A 17,810-nucleotide genomic window follows, 5' to 3' on the forward strand; every position below is an offset into this window, starting at 1 on the left:
TCAGAATAATATTTTTTTAAATTACACCTGTTGCTGAACCTAACCCATTTTTCTTTTTTTTTTACTAAAATATTACATATTGTACTGATATTACATTGGTTTTGGTATGAAAACCTGCTCGAGGAAAAAACAGGGGCAGATTGAAAAACAGCACCCCAAAAAACATCCAGAAACGTTAACTTGCATCTTTCGGTCCAGCTGTTCAAGTAGGCTTTCCTTGACATTTCTGGCATCTTAGCTTGTAGACTTTTTCTCCCTAGCGTACGATCTTTTTCCACATGCATCGGTGGTGCAAGGCGTTATGAAAGTGCGACACAAAATGCTCTTATCAGCTCCACTGTGAACTTCAGTCACAACTTTTACCTTTGTCGCCGTGATGCCTCCCCCCCCCCCCCCCCCCCCGCCTCCCCCTGCGCCATGAAGAACAAAAAAATGAATGGAGAGCTCGCAGGAGTCCAGAACAGGCGGACACGACATAGTAACTGAGACTTTGTCAAATCCTCCAGTTGATGTGTTAATAGTTAATGATGATGCCGAATGACATTTGCCTGTCATGCTAGTCACAGTGGGGACAAGGGGGCATAATGGGAGGTGGGGGGGGGGGTCAAATGTGGCCTATGACAAGGTTGTTTGTTTGAAGAGCGCTCAATTGAACATTGACTTTTTGACAGGCGCTGGACTTTTGACTCCCCGGGACACAACAGTAACGCCTCTCGCTTCGTGTATCATAAAGACGTCGGAGGGGGTGGGAGGGGGGCACACATAAATAACGGAGCCAAACCACATTCTACCTGCCCTTTATGGATTACAAGCTGCTAACCCTACCTGGCGACACCTGAGGATCCACATTTCACCCCATGTAAGTCAATTTTGTTTTTCCAAATTGCATTCATGTGCAGTCTTTTGATGTTGCAATCGTGTTTCCTAACTCTAAATTCTCCACTTGCATTCGGACAAAAAAAAATTCACGGCACACTACCAAACAAAATGATCTCAATGTACCGGGTATATCTTAATATTATAATGATAACGTAAATTGACGTGAAATGTGGGCTTCTTTCGTTTTGTGAATGGCAAGCAGAGGATATGCACGACAGGTTAATTGGACGTCCTACTATCTTGCGGAAGCCGATTTAATTGCTCTGGCTATCGCTATAAACTGCTGCCGTAGTGGGATGAACAAAGATGCATAACAGTCTTAGTCAGAAAAATCCAGTGATATCGACAAATATTCAAATTGTTCATGATGTCTGTATTCCAGTTTTAGTATGACAATCATACTCAATATATTAGGAGGTACGACGATTCCGACCAATGTCAGCAATACATGTGTTCACATTTTTTAATTTTTTAAATTATTGTTGCATTTGTAGGAAAGAAATATTTTTTTGGACCAATTAAGTGAAAATTGATCATTTCTGCTGCTCATTTGGTGTGCTCCCAACATTGGTTGGGAGTCACAGCTTTCCAATATAACCGCCAACAGCTGTTTTTTTTCACTTCGGAGTTGACGCACGTTTGTTGCCAACGGCTTAGACATTAACAGCTGTGTGTGTTGTTGTGATCTTGAGGGGTAAAGTAAATTTATAGTAACAAGATGTTCACTGACGAGGTCTCCTTACTTTTACAAGACACTATTACTTTGAAAAAGTACACGTATTTTGACACTCGTCAGGTCTTTTGCTGTTAGCGCTCTGAAATCACTCCGCCACCAACTCCCCAATTGGATGCGCCTTGTCGCCGTTCTTGAGTTGAGCACATATTAATATGAGGGTGTGGCATTTCCCCCCTCCAACTATCCTAGCCTATGCACACTTGATGGGTTTGTCAATGGTGTGCTGTGCATTGCTAAGTGCAGTGTGAAAAGGCCTTTAGAACGGTGACTTTGGTGCCAGCAAACGGCTGAGGATAGTTTCCACAGGGAAAACCGACGTCTGTGTGTGTGACCTCCAGATTGTGGGCAACATGGTCGGCCTAAAACCCTCAGACGTGCCCCCACCCTTAGGGGTGAAGATGGCCAGCGCGGGGGCGGCGGCGTGCATCGCCGACATCGTCACATTCCCCCTGGACACTGCCAAAGTCAGACTGCAGGTAAGCACCGGCGTGCTTGTGTGTTGTGGTTACAATGAGTCCTCAAAACAAATTTCTCGAGTTCAGATCCAAGGCGAGAAGAAGGTGGCGGCGGCAGAAGCCAAGGCCATCCGCTACAGGGGCGTGTTCGGGACCATCAGTACCATGATCCGCACCGAGGGTCCTCGTTCGCTCTATAACGGGCTGGTGGCGGGTCTGCAGCGGCAGTTGTGCTTCGCCTCGGTGCGAATCGGCCTCTACGACAACGTCCGAGATTTCTACACCGGAGGAGCAGAAAGTAAGTTTTCATATTTCGAAATTGGGTCAGCGATGCTTGACAATTGAGCCCTCTGGGGGATGGTTTCAACCAATGTGAAATTTGGTCGGCATGTCTTCCATATGGAGACCCACAAAAAAAAAAAGTCTCAAAAATCTTTTCGGTATCGATGTGCTCCAAGGTCGTTGTGCCATGTCCTCCAAGACAAACTTTTCCAAAAGATTTTGTCCGATTGCTACAAACTGGGAGACGTGTCTACTTATCGGATGGGTGATTCTGAATTGCAATTTGTGTCTTTGTGTTTTTGTGTGTGGATGTGCTCGTAAGGGTTAAAATTATTTGGATTTTTCCTAATAGTTATTTCATGCTGACTTTTTTTTTTTTTAATTCGGTTACTTTTAATTGGTTTTTCAAAGCAATGCTTCATTTTAGTTGAGTTTTTTATTAGTCTTGGCATTAGCTTTATTTTTTTAATGTATAACGTATGTGTCAAGTGTAAGATAAAATTCAACATCACGAAGTATTGTGCAATAAAGTACAGCAACACCGAAAAAAACTGACAAAAATGAAAAAAATATAATTATTAGCGTTTTAAGAACAGTTCTTTTAGGGGTTTTTTTGCATTTTATTTTTTAATTTTGTCAACATTTTTTTATTAATTTTTTGGTAAATTTTCACTAACACCGACAACCTCGGTGCAGACGCAGGAGTGTTGATGCGCATCCTGGCCGGCTGCACGACGGGCGCCATGGCGGTGTCGTTCGCTCAGCCCACCGACGTGGTGAAGGTGAGGTTCCAGGCTCAGATGAACCTGGACGGAGTGGCGCGGCGCTACAGCGGCACCATGCAGGCCTACAGGCACATCTTCCGCAACGAAGGACTGCGCGGACTCTGGAAAGGTGGGTGCCGACTATGACTCCCCCCAAAAGATTGCTCTTTTCATTGTACGGGGAAGCCAGGGTACCGTTCGTACCTCAAATTTTGGCTACGGCTCAGAGGTTTTTTATATGTGGTGGGGATGGCTCGAGTGCTGCCTGTGATCCTAGAAAGCCACTTTTGGGCGATGCTAAACACATTTTGCAAGCCTTGAAAACAGTTTTTGTGATGGTTCCCCTTGCAAAGCAGAAATTCAATCGCTGATTTCTGCATCTGAGGCAAGCTTTCTGCCCGGTGGGAATGAGAGATTGACTTACCATGTTGAAAGATCATCAATCAATCAATCAAATTGTTCTTCTGCAGCACTTTTCATACATAGAAATGCAACCCAAAGTGCTCTGCAATAAAACCTAATATGATCATTTAAAGCACAAAAATGTATAGAAAAAATGACAATAATCACTATTTTTCAAAACACACAATTTTCCATTTTCATATTATTTTGGTGACAAAAATTTCACAAATCCCACAAAATTAACAAACACATGAACACTTTTTTGGGGGGGAGACTGTCTCTGCACTGGCAGTGTTGGAATATTTAATTATTATCATTTCAACCGAAATGATTCAAAAGGACAACAACAATCAAAGCAGAACTTGAAATTCGAAACAGCACCGTTGTACTTGATTTTTATAATCGTTATTATAATTGCATTTCTCATTTCTACACACCCTTTCATGCACCCTGTCACCTGATCACATGATAAGCTGTCCACTGTAGTGACCGCTGTCCCTCAAAGGGTCGATGACACATTTGACAGATTTTTATCAAATATACTGACACACGCACACAACTATACACTTCTGGCCTCAGTGATTTGGTTTTGGAAGAGTGACGCATTTTTCTGCCACTGCGTTGCTCCATCAGGAACGTTGCCCAACATCACGAGGAACGCGCTGGTCAACTGTACCGAGCTGGTGACGTACGACCTGATCAAAGAGGCCATCCTGCGACACAGGCTCATGTCAGGTGACGCACGCAGCAAGGCAGCCCATTGGTCCGGTGGGGGGGGGCGTCACGCCCTCCGGCAGCTTAAGACCCTCGGTGGTGTTTTCCCCAACAGACAACCTGCCGTGTCACTTTGTGTCGGCCTTCGGCGCCGGCTTCGTCACCACGGTGATCGCCTCCCCGGTTGACGTGGTGAAGACGAGGTACATGAACTCGCCGCCCGGTCAGTACCGCAGCGCTATCAATTGCGCCTGGACCATGTTGACCAAAGAGGGGCCCACGGCTTTCTACAAAGGGTGAGCGGGGCAAGGCCAGTGAGCGGTTCGTTCCTCTACCCTACCATCCCCTCATTTTTTTATTTTATTTTTTTAGGTTTGTGCCATCCTTCCTGAGGCTCGGCTCGTGGAACATCGTCATGTTCGTCTCCTTCGAGCAAATCAAGCGTGCCATGATGGTGACCAAGAAGCGCTTCGACGCCTCCAACTGAGCCCAGAATGCACTGGACACAACATTAGGTACACTCAGCCATGATGATGGATGGGATCATCAAATAATTAATTTTTATGTTTACAAGGAAGTCATTGTAACAATACGAGGATTTTTTTTTCAGATGAAGTACTTGTAGAATATATCTTTGGAAATAGTAAATGAATACAATATCTTGAATACGATTTTTGATTTGAATAGTTTGAATAACTACATGTCATCAATACAATTCAAAATTAATTAAAAGGCAAGTGTCAGAATTTAACCCTTTCAGGGGCGGCGGTTACTGCAGCAGAATTGTAAAATGATTATTTTGATGCCCACATGAAATAGTTGTAATAATTCAATGCAATAAATTTAACGCAACCAATAGTGGTGCCTTCTAAAATACAATGTGGAAATGTTCTACCTGTAATTTGTTTCCGAATTGTCTAAACAAACAAAAAAACTCCTCCGAGGTGCCTTGTACTCATTAATGATCTACAAGACGCAGTATCAATGTACTTCTCGACGTTATTTAAAGCCATGTTATGTTTTATTTGACGAGCTGCATCACAGTACTTCTCCTCGGAGATCAAATGTGTACCTAATGTTGTCTCCGGTGTATGATGATATACTTTGTATGAAGAGTGGGGTCGGGTTGGGGGGTTGGTTCACGTTTGCACTTTATTCAGTCGTCCAAATGTCCATCGTACTCGCATGTAAAAGCTGTTTACATGAAGAAGACTTTCTATAAACAAAGTTCACCTCGTTTACACTCTGCTGCGTGTGTGTGCCTTTATTTTTACGATTGTACATCGTTGGAATGTTCAAAGAGAATGCGTACAACAACGTCTTTCAAAAACAAACGGGGAAAAGAAAACATTGGTCACATTATTAAGGACGTAAATATCAAAAATCCTGAGATGGCCGAGTAATTGGTTTTTTTTTTTATTGCGTGTATTAATTACTATTATTGCTTCGTGGACCAAAAATTGAAAACCATTTTCCACTGCTGAAGTGTCTTTGGACCCTCCTCATCATCTTCATCCTTTGGCTGTTACCTCTATTTTCCAGACGTCTGTGCTTGTCTCGCTCAGATTGGGGTGTCCCCCCCCCACCCCCAGTGTGGCGTTTGGTTTAGGACGGGGCGCTCAGAGTGAGAGACACTCGTGGATCCTCCAGGAGGGTCCGCACGACATGGTGGAACTTGTCTCTGTACTGGTTGAAGAGCATGATGCTTTCGGGTTCCTCCGCAAGCCAGAATTTATCAAACTCAAACGCCAGGTAGCCTGCAAGTGGTAGACGAGCAAAAAAATCAAGCCACGTCGCACTGCGTCTCCTCGCGTCCATGTTATTTCTGTGTCGACCATAAGAGGATTTTTCAAGCGACATCATGCTCGGTTTGATATTTGGGAAAATTGGCGTTCCATGAAAAGGGCCAACAGGTTTGTTTGTTTTTTCCTCCCCGCAAATATGTTCATATTGATGCTTAATATCTCCCATAGTCATGCAAAGAATTGACTCCCTCCCACCCATCTCTTAAGTTTGACGTACTCACAGTAAAGTTGATGAAAGTGTTGTAGCTTGGGGGCACCCGGCACCGTGTTGTAGAAATGAGCTTTGAGAGCGCCGCTCTTCATCAGGCTGTAAGCCATCTCGGTCAGGTTGATCCCCACGATGGCGTACGAGTACCTGGAACACGCGGCGGATGTCGTGACGGCTTAAACGGGCGGTGGTTAAAAACGGGTTCCGATTGCACAGCGTGCATCACCCGGTACCTCTGCACTGTGAGGTCGAGGCGCTAACCACTGGACGTCCTATACATCTACAGTATATATCATGGGGTTTTTTTCAGCATTTAAAAACTAGAACCCCTGATATTGAGGTAATATAAATTTTCTGCCTCTGATAATATATACCGCATCGACGTCATTTATAATAACAGTACATTAAAAAAAAAAAAAAGCTTGACAAAATGAAAGGGGCGAGTGCCTCACCCCAATTTGGGATGGTTGGCATGAGACAGGACCAGGCGAGCTTCTTGTGTGTAGTGTTCACTGAAGAAGCTGTGAAGGATAGAAAAAGCACACACCAAAAAAAAAAAAAAAAATCCAAAGAGGTTAGCAGAACAAACACTTGGAGACTGTCCCGACATTTTTCGCAGGAGAACTCGCTCACAGAAGGTTTGTGAGGCCCAGCACGCCCATTCCTCGGAAGTCCGTCTTGGGGTCGTCCCCTTGAAAGCCGATGTCCCCCCACTGCTTGGTCACCCTGGACTCCAGCGTCACGCTCGGCATGAGCAGCTCCCAAAGCTGAGGGTGAGGCGGCGGGATCGGACAAAATTGGCAATCGGCTGCCGCTTGAGACCTCAATGTTGTTTACGAGACTTGAGGTCAGTAAGCGTTGCAAAAAAAATGACCCCTTTGTGCACCTTCAACAGCATGGCCTCGTGTTGAGGGTTCTGCGGGCAGAACGCTTCCTTCCTGACGTCTTCAACGGACGCGTACAGGCTCTCGTATCCCGTGATCTGCAGGAGCGACGTGTGCAGGCTTTCCTTGAAACTGAAAGGGAGGAAGGTCAGTGATTGAAACACACTCGACTGCTCAGTTTCAAGTGTGTGTGTGTGTGTGTGTGTGTGTGGCTTTACCGGGGATTTGTCTGCTCTTTGATATTCTTCTCCTTCATGATTTGCTGCACGTGTTGTCCTAAGTGCTCCTCGCTGCTTTCCACAGCACCTCGCAGAAGCTACAGAGGGAGAGGAAAGTGTCAGGGAAAGCACAAAAGTTTTTTTTTTTTTTTTTAAGTACTGGTACTAATTAGCAGGAACGGGGAATCGATACCTTTTGATAATTTTTTTTTTTAGCTGGTTAGATAATAGTGTCAAAACAAATCAAGATGGGTCCTGTTTACGGTGCGGACCTTTGCACTCCTGATAATTGTGCGATTGTGACATGGGTCGAAAGGCTCTCTCACGCTGGTATGTATGATCTTATGACCGAGAGTGAAATTCTTGACGCCTCGCGAGATACGCATTATCTGCTTACCTTGCTCTTTGAAGACTTCAGGGAGTATTCTGCAATGGCACAGACGCTATCGTGAGACACAAACTCAAAATTGAAAAATTACATGAAATGGGATATCGCTGGTGTCGGGCCGTCCATATTTGGTTGGTTTCATAATTTTTCACAAGTATTAGCAAATCAAGCTAAAGTGTTGAATTTTTTTTTGCTTTAGTTGATGGTGTAATGTTAATATCCAACAAACCTGCCTTTTTTTTTCTTCTTTTTTTTTTTGCCTGAGAAATTATAACTTTGGTAATGCAAGGATTATGCCCAATGCCAACGATATATATAGCTATAACTATTATTTTTACCTGTATTTATCGTTCTGGACGCCCCCGGCCCGTATCCCGAGCATATCCTCTGCAGCTCGCACGTCCCAGTTGCCTGCCTGATGAGCCATTTGAACCAGTACCTCAAATAGGTTGTGTACACGTACTGCCATATGTACGCCAACATACTTGCTGCAATGCCAACCGAGAAAAATTCTTCACAACTAAATCTGAAGAGAAGTGACTCAAATCAATGGTACATCTTAGAAAATGCTGAGGAAAAACAAAAAACAAATGTAATATACAAACACACACAGAATACATTCAATCTCCATATTATGGATGGCAAACATTATAGTCAGGAGGTACAGTGAATTAAAATTAAACACGTTTGTTATTAAAACTAGAAAAGTGATCTGTGTTATAATGAGGTAACTACAACAAATAAATACAGTGATAAAATCCCGAATTGGCTTCCATATTGTTTGTAATGTAGAGCAAAATAGAAAATGAGGAAAAAATAGATTGTTTATTTAAAAATCACAGGGAAAATGATGTTTATAGAGCAACTTACATGTGGAAACATGTATTAGTTGAAAAAGGCATTCTGAATGAAATTTTATTATTCCGAATGCAGACATGAAAGGCTAGTTATTCGTTTTAGTTTTTATGAGGTATTATTAACCAGTAATATTTATGACGCCAAAACAAGTGTGTGCTAAAATATTAATTCCATTCATTCGTCATAACTATCGCTGATATTTGGAACGGTGCGAAAAGTGAGCATGCGCAGTTAAGTTTCTAACAAACCTCATTAAAAAGCTTTAAAAGAGCAACACTGTCGATGTATGAAAAAAATGTAGCTTTTTTTTCGTGTTATACCGATATTTTGAGCTAGTCCTGAGGCGAATTCAGTGCTAACAAAAATACAACATTGATCTGGTACAAACACTTTCAATGTCGGTGTGATAAGTAAGCAAACATCAATTTTACGACTAGCCGAGAAGTGTCTGAATCAAATCGTGCCAAATTTATGAAAGCGAAAGCGTCGTCCAGACAACAGGTGAGTTGTCACCCGAGCGAGCAAAACAGTAGAGTTTAGCTTACTTGGCTAAACCAGCTAGACACTAGTCACAGACAGTAAACGTTTTTCCTTAAACGTGGTTTTTCTTACCCTTCTAATTTTCCTATAATTTAAAAAAGCAAACGTATTCAAAGCTTATCTTGACCAACCATCCGGAGTCGACGAATCTACAGTACACTTACTGCAGGCACTTCCTGGATTTACCGGAAGTGCTGCCTTTGACCTGCCTGTGCTCAGGAGGCTACGCAAAGTGGGGGCAAAGTGTCGGCACATTGCATGGTTGTGAACGGCGCAAAAGCAAAACGAGCAAGGATGTCTGCGCGTGTGTTGGCAGTTGGACACAACGCGAGCAAGCAGTTTTTCAAAATGCTACAAGATAAACAACAGTCGTTTGCGTATAGTTGTACAGAAATAGAATTAATAACTGCGAGGGTCAGAAAAATAGTATCAGCACTGGTAATAGTACAATGAACTGTAACAACAGCATTTTTACATGTCGTTATACCTGCGAGCGCATCTAAAAAAAAGACCGAAACTGAATGGAGCACGCACGCGGTCTCTGTGTTTAATTCTTACGCAGGTAATTACCTGCGTAAGAATGTAAGAATCTGCGTAAGAAGCCAATGTAATTTCCATTCACAAACTGGCCACCAGATGCCGCCACGGGACCGTCCTAACTCCCGTTGCGTCTAATTGTGTTTGTGCCCTCTTCTTATTACTCTTCAGTTGTATTTTTTCAGTTGTTTCGTTGGCTAACTTTGGATTTTTTTTGGTTCGTCAGTTGACATTGGTAGCAAAGCAACGTTAGATCCGAAACAACACGTGACGTTTGTAATGTCCCCCCCCACCCCCCGGGCGAGTGATTTTATAAAAGAGCAAAAGTAGCCTATATTACGTGAGCAGAAGTGATATTTTTCCTTCGAATACAGTTGTGAAAAGGGGTAGACATTCATTTTTCCTTAAAATCATAGTAGGTGTGTGTTTTAATACAACACATACCTTTAGTTGTGCATTTTTAAATTCATTGAATGATTTACTGATATCTAAGATACTCAATATCTCATCATCTATTCAGTAACTATTTTTATCATTTAACAATGATTTCTGTTCCATATATTTATATATATATATATCAGTCATAAAGTGCAGATAATCCACTGCAGGCGCTTGAAACTGCTGTGACAAAAAAAAGAGAAACAATGGTCCCACTCATTCATTCATCACATTATTGTTTTGTTTACACTCACGCACCGTGCACACGCACGCTCGACCAGCCCACCTCGCCCCCCCCCCCCCCCCAAAAAAGAACGAAAGAAAAAAACTGCCTCTGGTTGGCAGCGGGAGGGCGTGGCCCATGTCACCGAGTGTGTCTCTCCATATTCATGCGAGGGCTTCTTCAAGCCTCCTCATCTCTCGCTGACACGGATGCGCAAACCGCAGCGCCCCCGTCAAGGTAAGCGACCCCCTTCGCTCTTGTTTCCACACCCCTAATCCACGCACCGCGATCGCACCGTGCTTGGTTATTTCCTTGCGTGCAGCCGCAAGGTCAAACATGGAAAAAAAATGCAAAAAAATCATATTGCATGTTTGTGGCGTGAAATGTTCGTGCTGCAAAGCATCAGAAACGCAATACCAATTCTTTTAATGAATGAGACTGAAGCCGAATGTATTTCGAGGCAACGAGGATGTTTTTCCCCCATCAATGTTTGCACTGTGATGACAGACGGGTGCATGAAAAGTGGGAGGGCAAACACAAACGCTTCAATTGTCTGCCCGCTACGGCACCTCGCATGTTGAGTGTGCCTGTGACCCTTTCCATGATTTAACATAACGATCACTGAATATGGCAGCATTTAAAAAATCAAAACTGTTGCTCTTCGTGTGTGTCTGTGGACTGCAGCTGATCGCCTCTAACAATGCCGTCAATATAATTGATAAATTAATGATGGAGTCTGTCTGTCTGCGTATCTGTCCGTCCATCCAACAGTATCCCAGTGTTTCCCAACCTTCATTTTGTGCTCAACAGATCTCACGGTACACCGCCAGACAAAAATGTCCCAAGAAGTCTGCAGTGTATAAGCCCAATGTACCTAAATAACGGTACAGTAAGATGTCCATTCAGTAGAAGAGCATGAAATTGTTCTGCCTTGATGTCACCATACAACACTGGCATAAATAGATGAACAAAGATACATTCGATTTACTTATAGGAAATAAGTAATTATTTTCAGACCAATTCAGTGAAATTGAAAAACCTGATGCTCTGCCACGGCCCGTTAATGTGACGAGGTTGGAAAAGTTGAAAGGAAGAGACTCACCCCGCACCTCCCACTAAAGTGTTTGAACTATAATATGCACTGCAAACTATCAACCCTCAACAGTTTATTTTTATTTCCAACTCATTTCACAACATTCCCACTTACAGAAGATTGGATTTAGAAAAGAAAAAAAAATGCCCCGGCAGTGAAGACTCTCCATAACAATCCAGGCTAAACTTAGCTCCTCCCCGACCCACAAAGCTTGTCTCTTCTTTGGGATCTTTCACTTGAGCATGCTGCATTTGAGCAGCTGTACAACTTTCCTGTAAAGGACTTTTGTGTATAAGGTAGTTTAGAACGAGCACAGGAGACTGAAGACTTCTATTTTTTGGATACCTAGAGTCTAGCTTCTTTTTCCGTTGTTATTGTTTTTAATTATTATTATGATTACGTAATTCAAACCTGTATTGAGAAGTAGGGGTAGGACCCGATACTAAAAATATTTCATTCCTTCCTACTCCTGTTGAACTTGCGTTTGGTTCGAAATACAAAATCTTTCTTTTATTTTCCCTTATTTTGTAATCCATCATGTTTTAATTTGTTTTGTATATGTTCAAAAAAATAAAAAAATAAATAAATCAGTCCCTCTCTGGCAGTATTAAAAAAAACAACCCTATTCTTACAGTAGAGCGAGAATGGTTGATAACGCTGGTATTGAATCTCTGGTGTACTTAAGTGTTTGGTGAGGATGTAGTAATGCTTATGTTAATGTTTACTGACATCTGTCTCTATGGCAACAGGAGGTGACAACTGAATGACGCATTGCCATGAACAAGAATAGTAGCGCCAGCAACATTCAAATGGAGCGCGAGGACGTTTCCCGACATTTACTGACCCAAGTCGCATCATTTCTCTCTGACTACCTCGTATTTTATTTCTTTTCGTTTTGTATGAGTAGAGGAAGAACAGAGTAAACATAACGTGACAAACTTAAATGTTTGGAGTTGTTTCGATTTTTTTTTTCTTTTTCGGAGTACTAAGACCTGAATTATTCAACTTTATATTTTGTTCTTTAAAAAAAAAAAGGTTACCTTGTTTCAGGTACCAGTTTTCAGTCACATCCTTTTGAAGATTTTTCTTTTTTTTTTTTCTCAACCAAAAATAATGAGATGACACATTTACTGCAAATTAGTAGTATACAGGTTTATTTGTGTTACCTTTAGGAGGCCTCGATCAAGACCGGTCGTCAAGCACCTATTCTGCTCGTTTTAGATGCCTGCGGCAAACACACGTGATTCAAATGATCAGCTCACCAGCAGGCGCCGAGAAGCCCGAAAACCATCCTGATCATTTGAATCGGGTGTGTTGGAAGAGGGAGACATCTAAAACACACTGGCTAGGGGCTCTCGAGAACCGGTCTGGGGCTCCCCTGGTCTCGATGGTCGTCACTTAATGGAATGTTGCACAAATCAATCCCTCCTCTTCTTGTCGTGTAACCCCGCTGCGATGACTTTGTAGTTGGTGCACGAGTGATCGGTAGGCAATATTATGAGGGGGGAAAAAAATGGAGGGCCCTAAAAGTAAATGTTGCTCTGAATGATGGCTGCTGCTTTTTTTTCCTCCTGCCGTAGGAGAGTGGGCACATTTGGATTCCAGCGGCAATTCCAGCGCGATCGTATCCGTCCAGCATGGGATCAAACCCAAAAAGGACAGTGACCGTCCAGATGGTGCCTCAGCTGCCTGCGGCGGAAACGCTCGCCAATAAGGAGACCAACGCCAACTGGACCATGGAGCCGAACCTGATAGCCTCCCAAGTTTGTTGCACATCGCCTGGCCGCAAACTGGATAAGACCGAGTCGGTAGTGCCCGTTAGCACCCGCAAGCCGATTGAGGACATGTCAAGCAAAGGTGTGGCTGAAGTGGGAGAGCTAAGAGATGCTAATGCTAACATTAGCAACATGTTAAGCCTGGCTGACGAGAAAGTTTCTAAGAGTCCCGGCTGCCGGGTAAAAACACCCAAGGACGAAGCGAGCGTCAAAACCGCGGTGCGAAATATCTCATCCAAACGTAACAACGGCGCGAGACACCTCGCGCCTGAACCGGAGAAAGAGGCGGCTGTGGAGAGTCTGTCAGTTCACAAAGATAAGGACGGCTCGAGTCCCAAGGAGCCCGGTCACAAACGAAAACACTCCGTTTCGCTTCAGGAGGCACCCGAGCTCAAAGAAAGCGCAGAAACTGTGCCCTTGTTCAACACCGCTTTGCCTTCAACCAACAGCCAGGGCATTGACAAAACACCTGTGGAAAAAGTATCTGTAGACAAAGTATCCCTCGACAAACACCAGCCAGTACCCTTGCAGACAGAGCCCTTGTCCCTGCCTTTGGTGACGCAAAAAGTCCAGGAACATCCGGAAAGTCCGACCGAGTCTCACAGTAAGCTCTACAGGGAGGCTTCCACCATGACCTCCCCTCGACTGCCTTCCACCGTGGTCGAACGGGGCCGCGACGCCGAGGTCCAGGCGGTAGCCGCCACCAGCTGCAAGGCCGTGTCCACCAGCCCAAGCCTGCTGCCCTTCAGGCTCAACGCAGGCACCCTTGAGGAAGCGCAGAGCCTCGATCGGTCCGACGGGAGTTTGGGCTTCCACCAGATTGAGCCACCCATGAAGATTCACTCGCCGCCCACCACGGAGAGGCTCACCGTTGAGGCGGAAATGTGCCCCGCCGCCGCGGTTGACTCCAAGCTGGGGGCGAAGCCTAAAGAAAGCGCGCCGACTCTCAGCAGCATCCAACCGGTGTACCAGATCAACATCGAGCACAGTCATCGCAAGGAGCCAGAGAACAGAAATGCGGCGGACATACCCGTGACCGACTCCCAAAAGACGGATGTCCCTACCAGGTCCGGATTTGCAGACAAGGCTGTTACAGCTCATATCAAACTATCAACGCCCAGGAACACATCGTCATCCACGTTGGAGGAAGCAAAAGGTACAAAAGACTCGGAAACGGAGACCAATTCTGGAAAGCGGCAAACAGAAGTCGAGGAAAGCGACGACGAGAAGCAGACGGGGAAGAGCGTCCACGACGTCGTCTGGGATGAGCAGGGTATGACCTGGGAGGTTTACGGCGCGTCGGTGGACCCCGAATCCCTGGGCTTCGCCATCCAGAGCCACCTGCAGTGCAAGATCAAGGAGCAGGAGAGAAAACTGATCGCCCAGACCTCCTTTCGTAAGTCCATCACTGGCCCGGACTCGCCGAGGGCGGGAAAGAAGAGCAAGCGACGGCAGAGCAACCCGTTTCAGTCCATCCTGCGGAACGTGCGTCGCCCCAACTGCTGCGCACGCCCCGCTCCCTCGGCCGTGCTCGATTAGATGTCGAGCAAATGTTCAAGTCTCCCACCCTCCACCATCACCAGCCCCTCCCACCAGAGTTCAAGGTGGCCGATGTAGTGAGGCCACGCGACGGGGCAGCGCTTCCCGTGAGTATCTCAGAATGTGGTAGACTAGACCATTTGTGACATTTGTGACTCAAAGGAAGCGAAAAGGGTGTACCGACGAACAACTCGTTTTGATAGAAATGGATATTTAAATCTCAAAAACAGAGGGTATGTCTATAAAAGAGAGAACGTCTATACAGTCAACTAATCCATGGCAATAATAGAGAAACGCATGTGTGTTAGTCGCAATGGCAACAGTTATATGGCAACGAAGAACTTGCATTTAAAAAAATAATAATAATAATTAAAAAAGGTCGCTGTTACAGCCGGTATGATTTCTTGTCAAATCTTTGTGCATATATACGAAACCAAGATCTCGCCGCAGTTTTTTATTCATTTATTTTTTTAGATGTTCGGGGTCCTGTATTTTGAAAGTCCCCCACACCCCACCTTTCATGAACATTTATTTTCTAGTGCCGTCAGAAAAAGACCAAGAAACTGTCTGCATTCATGTCTGTTTACTCTTTGGTTTTCTATTAAAAGATGAAAGAAAAAAAAACCTTCTCGTATCAGACGCTCTTTATTTTCAACATTCGTGATTTGAAGATGACAGTGTCAGGGCATAGAGCCTTTCGAGTCATCTGGTTTAGAACTGAGTCAATGTTGAATACTAATTAAAACTAATGCAAAAGCATGTACATAAAGTTCATATATTTTCATTGATATTTTAGAAGAACACGTGAACGCCTTTAATGTTACCAAAAACATTTTATTGGGTTCGCTAAAGACTGCTAAATTGTCTTTGCCCGTCACAAAACCATATACCTGTCTAAAATGTTAACAGTACGTACTTGTATATACCTGTATAACAGTACGCGGCATGCAAATTGTATCATTTTCAAATGTGCAGGCCAAAAATAGTCAAAGATGGTGCAGTTTTTGTTATGGTAGATTGATGACGAGCACTGACGTTTCTTGAATCTGTCCGGTTTGCATGTTCGTGCTTAAAATCTCAAATCTATTGTGTGTGCCCGGTGTAACACTGATACCAGGAGGCTGACGTGTGTGTCTTCATGGGCACGTCCCTCTGTGTTATCATCACGGCTGTGATAGCTCGGTTATATGGACAGCCTGTGCAGTGCAATGTCACAAGTCGTAAAAGAAAAAAAATGCCGACTTGTAATTGAGCACCTCAGCTCACAAGTCACACGTGTCTGCTCTCGCTTCAGACTCAAAACGTTACGTGTGTATGTGTGTGTCATAAAAAAATATATAGCTAGCTAGCTATCTAATTAATTGTTTAGCTTGCTAGCTAAATATCTAGCTAGCTATCTATGTAATTATCTATCTAGCTAACCAGCTAAACATCTATCTATCTATCTATCTATCTATCTATCTATCTATCTATCTATCTATCTATCTCTTTTTTTTTTTTGGTCACTGACAGTCTCCTGTCATGAGTTGGAACTCCATCTCTCTGCCTGTATCCGCCCAAAAAATGTGATTTTTATTTTTGGAGTGAAAGAAGCATTATGTGAAGTTCAAATTGACATCAATCAGCGAAAGTAAATCTTGAGATTGCAGTGCTGGGGTTTTGCGCACAGTTAATCCTGCATAATCCGGGATTTAAATCTGCAATTTTGAACTCTCAAAACCACCAATAAAAATTGTGCTACGTTATGCGGTTTTAGCATTTACATCGATTTTTCTTAAAACAGTGGACAGTTGACAGTTTGAGCCTCTTAATATTACGAAATCTCCGTTTTTAAATAGATTGAATGCATGACTAGTCACCCTTTGTTGCACCAATAATGATAACCTGTAACCTGAAAACATGATAAGATGTCCACTGCTGTCCCTGAAAGGGTGAATGGCAAAATTCAGGGAAATGTCTGTTTCTGGAGACGTAGTATTTCATGCTGAGTGTTTGGTGGAGGTCAACACTCCCTTTCAATGCCTTTGTATGCATTCCTGCCTTCTACTTGCCTGGCCCATTTTCTCTGAGACCGTAATGAAGCAGCTGAGCCTCTCCAACAGCGGAGTGATTAAAAACCTCCTAATCTGCAGAATGTTTCCCGCCGTGAAGCAGCACACGAGAGCTCCTTCCTCTTGTTATGAATCCCGGGCGGGTGTCGCCGAGAAAGTCGTCACTTGTCTTCCTGACTGCTGATCCTCTCCCAACGGAATATGTGGCCTACATTTTGTTTTGCGGTGCGGCGTTCGATTTGACTGCCCCTTCATCAAACCACCAAGGTTTTTTTTTTCTTTCGCTGCATCCCTGTAAGTGTCTATTAGTGGACGTTTTTTTTTTAAAGATTTTTCTAAAGTCACAATTATGATGTACACATCTAGGATGTTAATATAAATAAATCCTTGTCTTTGATTTTTACACAACATATGTTAGCTTCGTTGAAGACGCTAAATCGTCTTTTGCGTTTACAAAATCATGTGTCTGATGTTTACAAAAATACATCCTTGATTTTTTTTTAATCCTTAAAAATTAAATTAAAATTACCGCCTGTCTTTGATATTCACAAAAATACCCGGATTTTATTTTTTACGAAAACACGGTCATCACATGCATGATGTTTATACACATTTTGGGGAACACCTGTCATTGAAATGTTGAAAAAAAAACCACTTTCTTGTTCTGACTGTGGTAGATTGATGGCGAGTAAAGGCGCCCATAATCTCTTAAATCAATCTGACTGGCGCATTTGCGCTGGGAATCTCGTCATCTTCGTTTCTCGTCATCTTCGTACACAAACGAGCACACGCAAGGGTCACCTTCTATGACTTCATTAGAGACTGCCGTATTATGGCTGACAGATGTGACCATAAATCACAATGGCTCCTCCAAGCAAAGCTCTCCAAACAAATGGCGATAATGGCGAAACACGTCGCATTTATCAATCCGCAATATTACCCCCGGGAAAATAAAGCTTGTCGAAAACAACATCACGTTATGTAACAATCCCCCCCCCCATTTTTCCCTTGCATTTCTTTC

General features: G+C 43.6%; 3 protein-coding genes across 6 annotated transcripts; 2 read left to right on the forward strand and 1 right to left on the reverse strand.

Moving 5' to 3' along the window:
* The first annotated feature begins 704 nt into the window (after positions 1-704).
* On the forward strand, positions 705-5,478 carry ucp1 (uncoupling protein 1). Its single transcript, XM_086120924.1, has 7 exons — positions 705-859; positions 1,954-2,091; positions 2,158-2,368; positions 3,049-3,246; positions 4,152-4,253; positions 4,348-4,528; positions 4,605-5,478. The coding sequence occupies exons 2-7, from the start codon at positions 1,966-1,968 to the stop codon at positions 4,717-4,719; spliced, it is 933 nt and encodes a 310-aa protein (XP_085977050.1). The 5' UTR covers positions 705-859; positions 1,954-1,965; the 3' UTR covers positions 4,720-5,478.
* Positions 5,479-5,635: 157 nt separating this feature from the next.
* Positions 5,636-9,313, reverse strand: elmod2 (ELMO/CED-12 domain containing 2). 2 transcript variants are annotated; one of them, XM_086120926.1, is made up of 9 exons: positions 9,206-9,313; positions 8,074-8,223; positions 7,745-7,773; positions 7,348-7,445; positions 7,132-7,261; positions 6,879-7,012; positions 6,698-6,766; positions 6,259-6,392; positions 5,636-5,989 (listed from the first exon to the last, which is right to left on the reverse strand). In XM_086120926.1, the coding sequence occupies exons 2-9, from the start codon at positions 8,216-8,218 to the stop codon at positions 5,838-5,840; spliced, it is 891 nt and encodes a 296-aa protein (XP_085977052.1). In that variant the 5' UTR covers positions 8,219-8,223; positions 9,206-9,313; the 3' UTR covers positions 5,636-5,837. The 2 variants fall into 2 exon arrangements, with proteins under 2 accessions (XP_085977052.1, XP_085977051.1); XM_086120925.1 differs by having other exon boundaries at positions 8,074-8,261; positions 9,206-9,308.
* Positions 9,314-10,411: 1,098 nt separating this feature from the next.
* On the forward strand, positions 10,412-15,363 carry gprin3b (GPRIN family member 3b). 3 transcript variants are annotated; one of them, XM_086120921.1, is made up of 2 exons: positions 10,412-10,568; positions 13,005-15,363. In XM_086120921.1, the coding sequence occupies exon 2, from the start codon at positions 13,062-13,064 to the stop codon at positions 14,736-14,738; it is 1,677 nt and encodes a 558-aa protein (XP_085977047.1). In that variant the 5' UTR covers positions 10,412-10,568; positions 13,005-13,061; the 3' UTR covers positions 14,739-15,363. The 3 variants fall into 3 exon arrangements, with proteins under 3 accessions (XP_085977047.1, XP_085977046.1, XP_085977049.1); XM_086120920.1 differs by having other exon boundaries at positions 10,490-10,568; positions 11,142-15,363; XM_086120923.1 differs by lacking the exon at positions 10,412-10,568 and adding an exon at positions 10,579-12,909.
* Positions 15,364-17,810: the final 2,447 nt, after the last annotated feature.

The sequence above is a fragment of the Hippocampus guttulatus genome, chromosome 9 (assembly GCF_054856545.1).
Source record: "Hippocampus guttulatus isolate MCC_2025c chromosome 9, RoL_Hgut_1.0, whole genome shotgun sequence".
Lineage (NCBI taxonomy): Eukaryota > Metazoa > Chordata > Actinopteri > Syngnathiformes > Syngnathidae > Hippocampus > Hippocampus guttulatus.

What these genes read in the sequence shown, in the direction of transcription:
- ucp1 (XM_086120924.1), top strand. Translation starts at nt 1,966, where the DNA reads ATGGTCGGCCTAAAACCCTCAGACGTGCCCCCACCCTTAGGGGTGAAG. An exon ending in CTACACCGGAGGAGCAGAAA is followed by an intron (nt 2,369 to 3,048) that starts GTAAGTTTTCAT and finishes ACCTCGGTGCAG; the next exon opens with ACGCAGGAGTGTTGATGCGC. An exon ending in ACTGCGCGGACTCTGGAAAG is followed by an intron (nt 3,247 to 4,151) that starts GTGGGTGCCGAC and finishes TTGCTCCATCAG; the next exon opens with GAACGTTGCCCAACATCACG.
- elmod2 (XM_086120926.1), bottom strand. Translation starts at nt 8,218, where the DNA reads ATGTTGGCGTACATATGGCAGTACGTGTACACAACCTATTTGAGGTAC. An exon ending in TGAAGTCTTCAAAGAGCAAG is followed by an intron (nt 7,446 to 7,744) that starts GTAAGCAGATAA and finishes CTCCCTCTGTAG; the next exon opens with CTTCTGCGAGGTGCTGTGGA. An exon ending in CTGGGCCTCACAAACCTTCT is followed by an intron (nt 6,767 to 6,878) that starts GTGAGCGAGTTC and finishes TATCCTTCACAG; the next exon opens with CTTCTTCAGTGAACACTACA.
- gprin3b (XM_086120921.1), top strand. Translation starts at nt 13,062, where the DNA reads ATGGGATCAAACCCAAAAAGGACAGTGACCGTCCAGATGGTGCCTCAG.